Raw genomic sequence first — 11,905 nt, forward strand, 5'->3', positions numbered from 1 at the left:
TAATAAGTTAAAATCAGCTTCAACTCATGAATCTCATCTTAACAAATAGAAATAAGACACAGTCAATATAAAACCAAACATGTTAGGTGGTATTTGGGTGTAAAACAGAGATAAAGTATAGCTGCTATGTGGGTCTTGTTTGAAAAACTACAGAAACATAAGGAAATAGTGTCTAATAGGATCCTATTGAGAGGAGAAGCTAAATGAGAGACAGTTTGAGGACGACTCAACACAATACTCCTACATCCAAAGAGAGCTTCATACATAAATGGTTTTCCCAGTTTGCTGTTGAAGAACTTGACTGATCCACACATTAACACTTTGTTCATGTGAACTGCAACCCAAACCAACATCTATGTTCAACCTTTTGGGGCTAAATGGAAGGAAATTCCAGAAAGAATCAGTGAAGTGTTTGTGTCTCCACATACTTCTGGTCATGAGCAGCCTCTTGTGATGCCTTCCCTTCAACCTGAACATGCTTCGAATCAATAACGCAGCTCCTTCATGTATTAATCAGGGAAACTCCACTTAAGGATCTAGGTTTCATTAAGCCGCAGACGAGGATTTCATCAGTTTCTTCTCCCTTCTTGCTATTAGCTCTGACACCCTGCCTCTCTCTCCCTGTCCCGGGTGTAGGGCCATGTCACGTCACGCTGTGTGGGCTTCAGGCATCTCGTCCTGGAAGCAGGGTGAAGGCAGACAGGCGTGACGGAGGGTGACAGAGCTGGGAGTCGGCCTGAGCGCTGCAGCGACCATGAAGGATGTTGAAAGCGAGAACCCGAGGACCTCTTTTTTTTTCCTTTTTTTTCCCGACCAACCTGCAGCAGCTGCATCCCAGGTTTGCTCGTCCTGTGTTGAAATGTTGGTACGGGTTGAACCTGCGACGAGGTGTCACTGCACCGCTGTACGGAAAGTTCCCAATCCTAAACAAGCACCAAAGTGACTGTGCCCTTCTGAAAGACTGAACTGAATGAGTGGACGACGTTTTCCTGCTGTGGAAAAGAGACAAATGTGTTTGTAGCAGCACAGAATCTGGGTTTAATAAGAATAAAGTAAGATGGATTTAATGTGGAGCTTTGAAAATCTTTGTGTGTTGTGCAGATAAGATAAGATAAGTTAAGATAAGAAAAGAAATTGTTGTATCAGATATCACCCAGAAAAACACTAAATATCATTCCATAAGAAATTCCGTCCCCAAAAAGTAGAAAAACAGTGAAATATAAGTAGGATGCATTACTAAAATATGATAAGTGAGCTAAAATAAGGCTAGAATGCAACAGTAGAAAGTAATGCTGGCAATTATACTGAGATAATAAGTGACATCGTGCTTAAAAAATGAAATATTGCACCTAAAAAATGAGCTGAAAATGAAATATTGCACAATACATTGACAATTCTGTGCATGAAAGTGAAATATTGCACATGAAAATTGAAATATTACAAATGAAAGCAAAATATTGTACCTAAAAAATGAGATGACAATGAAATATTGTCATCGAAATGCTACACAAGATACTTAAACTGATACTGCACAAACTATTAAGGAAGTAATATTGCAACGGGGTTGATATTGTTCAGATCTAAGTGTCCGGTTTCTTTCTTTCTTCCTATTAGCTCCTCCATCCTTTCTCATACCTTTACAAAACCTCCAGTGGATTATAATGATGTGCAAAAGGCTCCAAAGAACAAAAATTAAAGTAATAAATAAGCATTTTTTAAAAATCTAAAACATCAGTCACGATGATAACGACGGTCGGTGGACATCGCACCTTCATTTGAGGTGTGAGCCATCTGCACACATTCCTGACGTTAATGTGCTGCCAGTTGGAGACCATGATGAATATGCCACCGACACCGTTCCCCGAAATTGAGAAACCGTGGCGCCGCTTTAATTATGTGCGGGTTTTGGAATAATGTGGCGTTTGAATGGCAGATCTGAGCTTTGCAGCGTTCAAAACTCCCACTGTCTCTGAACTCTAGCTGTATTTCAGGACAGCGCTCACAGACGCGTATTACGGAGCTGAGCTGAGATATTACAGAAATACAGATTCAGGTTTTATGTTCGCTTGACTTTTGTGGGCAAACTGAAGTCATCTTATTTCTGAGAGTAAACCAGCAATAACAGGATGTTGTTTTAATCAAAAACTTCAAGGACAATTTGGTAAATATTGTGTCATTTACCTTATTTCTTATGTCCTATTTATTCACATTACACAGGCTCATTTATCAACTTCATACATTTTACAAGTGCACATGAAGAAGAGAATGCAATGTAATGTGAAACTGAGCTTCATTGTCAAATATACAAAAAAGAAAAGAATAGATCAGTTCTAAGGAAATTTATAGTCGCTGAAACCTAAACTACAACTGACTGTGCAAGCAAGCCAGTTTATTTACATAGCACCTTATCATATAAAGTGGTTATTAAAAGTGCTTTACAGGCAAATGTTTAAACAAAAAAATAGAATAAATGAAACAATTCTAACCCTTAAAAAAACTAAAGTATATAATAAAAAATAATTTAATAAACTCATCAAGTTGAAGAATGTTTTGTTGCTTCCAATAGTTTATTATCTCAATACAACGACAAAGCAAGTGTTAGACGACCACAGTAATTCGGCAAGAGTGCTAGATAGATGTGGTGATGAGCGAGCGAAAGTTTCAGAAAATTTGAAAAAAAAAAGGGAAGCATGTTCATATTGAAGAGCAGGGGCCCGAGAACTGATCCCTGTGGGACTCCATATGTCAAACTAATAATACTCACTACCTTTCCCCTGCCTTCTAACCTGATTAAATTACTGTATATAGAAAAATAGATTTTTAAAAAACCACTGGACATTCCAACAATATTAATAATAGTAAACTTTATTGATATAGCACTAATCAAGTGCTTTAAGACAAACACAACACAGTGAACTCACAGTAATGTAAAAGAGGAGTGAACATTTAAAACAGTGGTAGATCAAAAAGAAACAGAAATTAAAACAGCAAGAACAAAAAACAAGAACAATGGGCATATTTGAGTAAGCCGATTGATTTAGAAAAAGACAACAAAATGCATATAAAAACAAATAACTTACAACATACACCTAAATGCAAACTCAATGTAAATATATATATCAGCATATATATATTTCTTTTACAAAAGGTTTCATTTATTTGGATAAATTTAGATGTTTAACAGTCGGTAATTGTTTAAATCAATCAATAAATGTTTAAGCAACTGCTTATACTGACTTTTCATTCACTTTCGAAGTAAATGTTTTTGGAACATGTTTAACCTACACCTACAACACATGGTCATAGTTTGCTGACCTTTTCTTGGGTTTCACATTTGTCTCTTTGCTTTTCCTCTGAGCCACATGTAACCGCTGTCAGCATGACTGGGATGAAAACCAGGCCGTGAATCATCCCAATAAGCATGACGAGGAAAAAGATCTTAAAGAATGTTCTGAAGGTGTTAAATTCACACGTTGCCAACACTGACACCCCTACAATGGTGGACAAGGCGCCTTGAAGTATGGGGTAGCCCAGGTTGGAAAGGGCCTCGATGGCCTTTTGGTCAGCAGTGGGCTTCTTGCTGGAGACGAAGGCGTACGACACGTGAGCGGAGAAATCGACGGTGAAGCCGATGCAGATGCTGAAAATGATCATAGAGATGGAGTCCAGGCTGACGTCCCAAAGAGCCATGAAACCTGTGACCCCGGCGGTCACCGAGCCGATGGAACAAGCCACCCCTAACGAGCAGAGCGGGTTGGGAATCAGCAGCAGCGACACGGCCAACATCACCGCCGTGATCACGATGACATTTTTGATCGTGGTTTTCACCACCACGCTGTACTGGTCGTAGAAGATGAACTCCTGGTTATAGACCGATAAAGACGCCGCGCTGCAGTCGCTCGCGATGGATTTAAGACCTCCGAGCATTTTGATTTCCATGCCGGCACTGTTTATATCTACGGTCTGGACGAAAACCCGGGATGCGTAGATGACGTCTCCGGTGAGGTTCACGTCTTGCTTGAAAAAAGGAAACAATTCAAAAAAGGGAGACAAATTCTTGAGAAAAACATCTTTCTCATCGAGGTTTAGATGATTTTCTTGGCCGTAAGACAAATAAGAGTCCAGCCAGGACGTGTAGATGTCCTTATCTACAAACTGGGGAGTTCTAAAGTCCTCCATGCAGGCCTGAAGTTGAAGCCTTTTGGTTTTGTCCCAATATGGGAACGGTTCACTCACAATAACCATCACAGATGGACCATAATCAGAAAAATACTCCCTGTCTTTCCTATTGAATCTCGTAACGTGGGAGTTATCAGCTGCTAGATCATAAAGCTCAATCCCCTGCTGTATGTCGAAACATCCATAAATACTCGCAGCTAAATATGCCACGTAGAGGAAGATTACCGCCCCCTTGACCCAGGGCTTGATCAAAAACGGGCCGTAGTAATCCTTAAAGAAATTACTCGCTGGCTGTTTTTTCTCTGCTCCAGTGCTCTTATCGTAGTCGCCTCCCACACAGCAGATGTTGTACATCCTCGAGCTGCCGTCGGGTTTGTCCGATGGTATTTTCATGCAGGTCAGCCAGTGCCTGTTGCTGCCTTCCCGCCTCCCGTTCAGAGCCAGGAAGGCTCCGAAGAAGGTGATGGTGTAGATGTAGCAGAATATGATGGAGGTGCTGGTGTAGAGGCAGAAGGACTGGACCGAGGGGAAGTCGGACGTGACGCCGATGAAGAACTTGAGGACGTCTGTCAGGGCGGTGATGGTGATGGACATGATGGCTTCTTTGTAGGCGTGGGCCATTCGATCCGGCACCGGGTCTTTGACGTGAGTGTGCTGCCAGTCGGACACCATGATGAACATGTTGTTGAGGCCGATTCCTGGAAAGAGTACGTAACATTAATGACCTGAAGGCTTAAACTGAGCGTTTGTGTTGTAGATTTTACGTGCATTTATTAGTGTAAGTCAAGCAGCCATAAATGTATAACATCCCACTTGTGGATCTATAAACACTGGGTTACAAAAAAAATTTTTTTTGAAGGTGTCAAGGACTTTTTTAAACTGATTAAGGACATTTTTGCAACGCTCAATCCAAAAATGAAATCTGCTTTTCTGTATCATGTCAGGTTTTTATGCCAACTCGATTTCTTTTTTAAAAATCGATTTTGCCACTAAATCGGTTACATTTTTTGACATTAGTGATTGATTTATTTAAATATTTCTCATGTGAAATCGGATTTTAGAGGAAAAATTTTATTTTCTAATCCTTTTCATAAGCTAAATGATGCAAAAGTTGATGAGCGTAAACACTTGTAAAGGTAAATACAAGTAAATTGCATGTTTGATCAGCATTGCTCAAAATTCAGGGCTTGAACTTGCGCTTCTTGGAACTCCTGGAATGATCAGCCGCAGGTACGTCTCTCTTCAGCATAATCAGCCATCATGACTTCATCCCAGTGTCCCTGATACCTGCTCTCCATCTCTTTCTGATAAAATCACGTGACTCTAATGTGTTGTTCATAAACCAGGGGGTAAACTTTCTATATAAATTGAATTCACCTGCAAATATTTATAGTATCAACTTGTAAAGGTTTCAGAATTTGTTCATTTCAGGAAATAGAAAAAGAATTTTGTGTGATACAAAGCATAGATACGTGCACAAAAATTTTTTTTAAAAGTGCATGTGGCAACAAATCAAAATTTTGCCCTCATTGAGCAAAACCAATGTAATATTTGGATTCAGCACATTGCAACTGTCCAAAATCAGCCCAAAAAACTTTGACACCAAAATGGGTGTAGACCAGTGCAATCAAATCAAATAAAGGAAATGTTGTAGTGTAACTGTCCAGATACACATTTTTAAATTTGAAATCACAAAAAAAGGCTTTAACTGATCAAAACATTACAAAATAAATAGAAAAAAACCCATCACATTTAGAGTTGAAAAATGGACCAAAAATGTTAGGACCAACATAACTAGCAATAGGCTAAAGCAGGGCTAGTTTAAAGAACATACTTCTGGAAATATTGCGAGTAACTAAAAATATAACGTGAATAAAACCTTCATTCAGCTTTTCGTAGGTTTTCATTTTAGTTAAATCCAAATGCTGACAGTCACTGATGGAATGTCAAACAGTAAAACCTGATAAGTGACAGGGACAGGGCTGTAGAGATAAATAATTTGCTTTCAGACTACTTGAAGAGTGTTTGCTTTGTCTTATATCGGCTTCACTGCTCAGCACTTGGATGCTCCGATCTGAATCGACAAAAAGGCTGCTTGTTCTCACCGAGTATCAGGAAGGGAGAGTTTGCAACAGTGATAACGAACGGCACTCCGATGTAGAGCAGCAAGCCAAAGGAGGACAGAACGGCCAGCCCGGACGAGAGGACGCCAAACACAGCCACCCACACCTTGTTCCTCACGTTGTCCATCCTGCCAACGAGGTAAAGATAGGACGGTGATACAATCGAATTAATGCTGCCAATAAAGATTACAATGCAGTTTTATCCAAGCTTTATCTCGACGAATTCAACTCGGGCGACCTCACAGTGACCCACATTCACACCATGACTGGTTCATTACGTGTGGGAGGAACGTGATTTATGATCTTCAACTGTTCCCCAGGTTATGTAAATATTATTCATATTTTGTAACTGAGTAAACAAAGTTATCATAAGAACAAAGGGGGTGTCATTTTGTTATCTGCATGTAAAATATAGAAGGGTTTGTGCTATTAAAAAAAACCCCTAGAAAACCATAATTTGCATAAAGCCGATAATAGTTCCCATTAAAGTCCCTTTAGACTTTAACAGTATGATTCTATACCTCGAGCATATATCTGTTTTTACTGAGTGTGAAAGTTACTTCAATAAAATAATAAATCTTTTGAGTTCACTGGGTCAGCTTTGTAAATCTAAATTTGTTGAAAATAGGTCAAACTCACGTGTGACATGTATTTGTGTCACGCAAACAAAATCATTTTGTTTTTATGATATTGAACTTTGTGTAGAGTCGGCAATGAAAAGTAGTTTAAAGAATGAATTAGGGTGTACAGAGTGAACTCCACCGTGATCCTCTAGGTCACAGAAAGCAGTGAACAATAAGATTTACAGCTGCTTTCAAAGGAATAGTTTGACATTTGGCAATTACAGTTATTCACCGTCTTAGCTTAGCTTAGCATAACAACTAGAAACAGAGGGAAACAGCGAGCATGGCTGTGTCTAATAGTAGAAATCAGTATCTCTAAAGCAACAGGAGACATTCTTGTTTCTTAAATTGGTGCAAAAAACAAACGACTTCTTTTTACCTTGAGACAAAACCTGAATAACACTTTCTCTGTCTCTTCAATGTATAACAATGTTCATTTCTAACTTTACCTCCATTTTCTAAAAAAGAAACCTGCAACTGTTGTCAACATTCTCTCTTAAAATTTAATTGGCACATTTCTTCTCATTATTTTTAACTATTTCTGTAAGTTGTCCCTTAAAACTTGTTGTCAGATTATAAATTGACATTTAAAATACAAGAATTTGGGAACAAATTTGAAGGAAAAAAGGAATACATAAAGTTAACAAAATTTAAATTAAAATGACCTTCAGTACGTGACACTAAAGGTTCAGTTATTGTATTTACATAGATTGTTATGGCCTTGCTCTTTTTTTTAAAGCTTCATTTTGGTCATTTTGCAGGTTTGTGGTAACATTTTTGCTGCTGTTTTGCATCTGTTAACGCCATTTTGTATCATTTTATCATCACTTTTTGTTGTTTTTCACTGATTTTGTTGCACATTTTCACTAAAAAATGAGGTATTTTTATTTACAGTGGCTTTGAATGCTAAAGAAATGCTCAAACTGTTCACTACACTACATGTAATCTGTTGGATCTGCATTGATCAGCAGCAATTTTTGCGAACTGGACCATTTTGAGTCACTTTCTTGGTAATTTTGCATTATTTGTGGCCATTTTGCATTGTGTTAATGTGTATTTTTTTCTTTATTTTATCATTTTGTAATCCATTTTCACTGAAAACGAAGCATTTCTATCACAATGGTCACTATGTTACCTTTAACCTGCTTCACTCACATGAATAAACAGCAGCTCTCTGGTCCGTTTTGTGTCTCTTTTTGGTCATTTTGCGTCTTTGATGTAATTTTACATCTATTTGCGTCTATTTTGCATGCTTTTGTGGCTGTTTTGCATCTTCAAGAGGGCATTTTCTATTGTCTTATTGTAATTTTCTTGTCGTTTCGGAGTGATTTAGATGAATTCTCACTACAGATGAAGTGGCTCTGCTTTGTTCACAGCGATGCCGAAATCATTCACTACATGTAACCTGCATCCCTCACACTGATAAACAGCAGCTCTGTGTGTCCTGGACTTGGCCTGCAGTCAGCAAATCGCTCACAGTGTGACAGTCACTGATCACTGCTTACCTCAGGCAGGATATCACCGAGAAGGTGATAGCGCAGGCATAAGTGATTAGGAATAAAGGGATGCCATCTGTGGTGTGACTGTCAATCTCCTCCTGCTTGGATTTGGAGGTGTAGTAAGACACCTACAACAGAGCACAGCAGCAGAAAGAAGCCAACATGAGCACTTTGAGGCACAAGTCAGTTTACACACGGATGTCATGACAGCAGTAGCGCCGGTGTGGCAGCGCAGCTCGGATTCCAGGACAGTATGTCAGGAAGGAAGCACACAGAGTGAGACGGTACAAATGCATTTTGTCACACATTAGTTGCACTTATTTTAGAAATGAACGTTTCTCGTCCCCAAAGCAACATCTCAGTACAACACGTCACCCAATTTCCAACATTAAATGTAATCATTTCATTATAATGTGTTACAGTTTATGCCTCAGCTGCTTCAATGGCTGATTTCTTGCTGTGCTTAGACACATTGTGAGTGTGTATTTGTAGCGCATACAGTCTCACTTATCAGGTTGTAAAAGGAAAAAAAAAGAAACAACAAAGAGGGCATAAACTTATTTAGTGGCAGCTACTGTATTCAGATTAGTGATAGATGAGGCGTGAAGTGCAACACAGCAGTAACAAACTAAAAGATGTTTTCAGAGTTCCATATTGTTAAATTTAGCTAAAGTAAAATGTGATTTAAATATTTCCACTTGATTAATATTTCTAGGTCAAGGTTAGTCTGTCAATAAATAACTTAGACCATCTCCTACATTTTCAGATGTGACTATAACTTAATACAACAAGATCACTCAAACTGTGTAAATCAAATTATCTGTACTCAGTGACGTGACCTAAATGGAGCCCAGGTTACAGGTTTATCTTGTTGGTTATCTTGGTGGTGGAGAGCAGACGTCATAAAAAGGGTGCAGGTGCGTTTTTTTCATTGATATCAGTGATCAACCCTGATTGGCTGATAGTCTAATGAGGCTAATGCAGGTGAAATGAGGACTATTGTATATCTATAATTTATGGCTATATGCATCCTTATCTGGGAAGAATTTCTTGATGCTGACAGCGGCATTTTCTCGACCTTGAACCGCTCAATTGGGATAAAAATCATTCATTGATCTTTTGTCATTAAATATTAAACAATATAATGATTCTGGGAACTGCAATAATAATAATAATAATAACAATAAAAATTCATGCATTGTATGGCTTCCAGATCGATGTTGGTCGTATGGTCACGTGGTTATTTATTTATTTTTGTCTTATTGGGGTAAAATGCATCATGTAGTGATTATTTTGCGTCTCTTCGTCACAGCTTTCAGTGTCTTTTTGGTACCTATGCATCTTTTGTTGTCAATTTGCATAGTTTTTTTTAGCTAATTTGCATATTTTGCTTTTTTTTGCAGTCAATTTACATTAACTTGTGCAAACTTTTACACATTTGCTGTGGTTTTGTATTGTTTTGTGGTTGTTTTATACCTTTCATAACTATTTAAATTTCGTTGTGGTCATTTAGCATTTTTTTGTCATCATTTTTTAGCTTTTTTTATGGTCATTTGTATCTTTTTGTCATTAGTTTATGATTTTTTAAAAACCTCTGATCATTTTTGTTATCATTTTGTTGTGTTTCTGGTCATTTTGAGCTTCTTTGTGGTCATTTGTATGTTTTTCTTGTTAGTTTAAGTCTTTTTGTGGTAATAGTTTTATCATTTTGACATGATTTTTGTATTGTTTACAATCATATTGAGCCTCTTTGTAATAATTTTGCATCTCTTTGTAGTTATTTTTCGTCTGTCTGTGACTGCTTTGTGTTGCCTTAATCGACTGATTGACTTTTGATTAAATAATGAGCTTCTGATCCCTTTGGGCCTCTGAGCTACCACACAGTAGGCTCACTCAGTAATTCAACATCACATGACATCAAATTAAATATTGTTATATATAGTTATGAACTTCAGCTTTAAATAAAGCAACCAGTGTGGATAAAGGTGTAGCAGTGCGATACATACATCGATGAGTTTGTGGTCCATATCAGCAGAGAGAAGCGCTTTGAATCCTTTCAGCCATAATTTTGAGGCTTCAGCATCGTGATTCCCCAAGAAGTAGAAGAGCTTCATAGCCTGAGCGCTTCTCACTGAGCTGCTGCCATCTGTAACGACTCCGCCGAGCACAGAGCCCAGAAACACCGAACTGGATCTGTACGTATATGTTGGGTAGGTGAGGCCGTGTGACTCAGTTTCATTGGAGCTCAGGATGTCTAGGATGACATTCGAGACGCATTCTCCATTGACTTTGGCGCACAAGTCAGTGAATCCCAGTCTTCCGTTGTCCACGGTCATGTTAAGGATCCTGTTGTTGAGTCTGATGATGTCCTCAAAGGCGAGACCGTCCAGGATGTTTAGGTTGTCTCTTGCCACAGCGATGAGGGATGCAAAGTCAGGTTTGTCGTACAGCCTGTCTTCAGAAAACATGGAGTCATTGTAGGGGAAGTTTTCTCTCACAAAAGCCCTTGTTACCTTCGAGGGTCCTTTTCTCGGCGTGAATTGCCGCTCAAGATCATTGTCCGCCCTGTCATTGAGAAAAATGAAGCCTCCGCCGAGGGCTGCCGAGAGGAAAATAGGGAAAACGAAAAAATAAAAAGGATAGGAGCCTACTGTCGATCCAAGTTTCCCAAAAAGGCCCGACAGAGGCTTTGAGATGCAATCAGTGCGTCTGCAGCCCATCTTCGCACTTAGAGGTGAGCACAAATGTGTCTTTATAAAGGGTGTGAAGACTATATCGTTCCAGACACACCCTTTCTTTTTCTTTTTTTTTTGAGCTAGACGGTGGCAGCAATCAGAATAATTAGTCCTATACCAGTAACAAAACCAGCAGGGATATGATAGGCATGATCTCATGCTTCTGGAGATAAAATGATAAGAAGCCCTTTAAATGATAAAACAGCTTTACTACACAGACTTGATCCAAGATTTCCGAGAAGCAAACGTGACTTTGAAACAATTTACAGAAACCCGCTGGCCGAGATTTCACATTTTATGACTTTACAAGGCACATGTGCACAGGTGTGCCTTTGCTTAGTAATGTTTTAACTGAATTAGCCTGTAAACTGTCACTGCGCTGGTTCTACTCATGGAGGTTATGAGTCAATACTGACATGAAAACAAGGCCATAAACAAAAGAATGACGCTCGCTACGTTATGGAATAAAGTTCAGAAGTGAAATGTGTCGGTGCGTGTGTGGTCAGACAGTAAATTTATTTTGCTGCCCTAGTTCTCGCCAACAAAAGCTGCTGATTCTTGCCTTACAAATAGATTATTTACAAAAACCCTTCAAGTGGCAATCCTGGATTTTCCTCCTGACTTTTGTATAAAGGTGCCTCTTTTGTTTTTTAAGCCTTTCCGGGACCAAAAACACAAGAGCAAAAGTGTATTCGATGGAATAAACAGTGCGTTTATCTTCTCAAACATTAGCACAGTTGCTAGCA

At 38.8% G+C, this 11,905-nt stretch overlaps 1 protein-coding gene across 1 annotated transcript; it reads right to left on the minus strand.

The window, feature by feature from the left end:
- Positions 1-3,300: 3,300 nt before the first annotated feature.
- On the minus strand, positions 3,301-11,144 carry LOC103370916 (patched domain-containing protein 3-like). Its single transcript, XM_008300107.1, has 4 exons — positions 10,431-11,144; positions 8,431-8,552; positions 6,285-6,430; positions 3,301-4,877 (listed from the first exon to the last, which is right to left on the minus strand). The coding sequence occupies exons 1-4, from the start codon at positions 11,142-11,144 to the stop codon at positions 3,301-3,303; spliced, it is 2,559 nt and encodes an 852-aa protein (XP_008298329.1).
- Between the last annotated feature and the right edge of the window lie 761 nt (positions 11,145-11,905).

This window comes from Stegastes partitus, unplaced genomic scaffold (genome assembly GCF_000690725.1).
Source record: "Stegastes partitus isolate 25-593 unplaced genomic scaffold, Stegastes_partitus-1.0.2 Scaffold1499, whole genome shotgun sequence".
In the NCBI taxonomy this organism is placed as follows: domain Eukaryota; kingdom Metazoa; phylum Chordata; class Actinopteri; family Pomacentridae; genus Stegastes; species Stegastes partitus.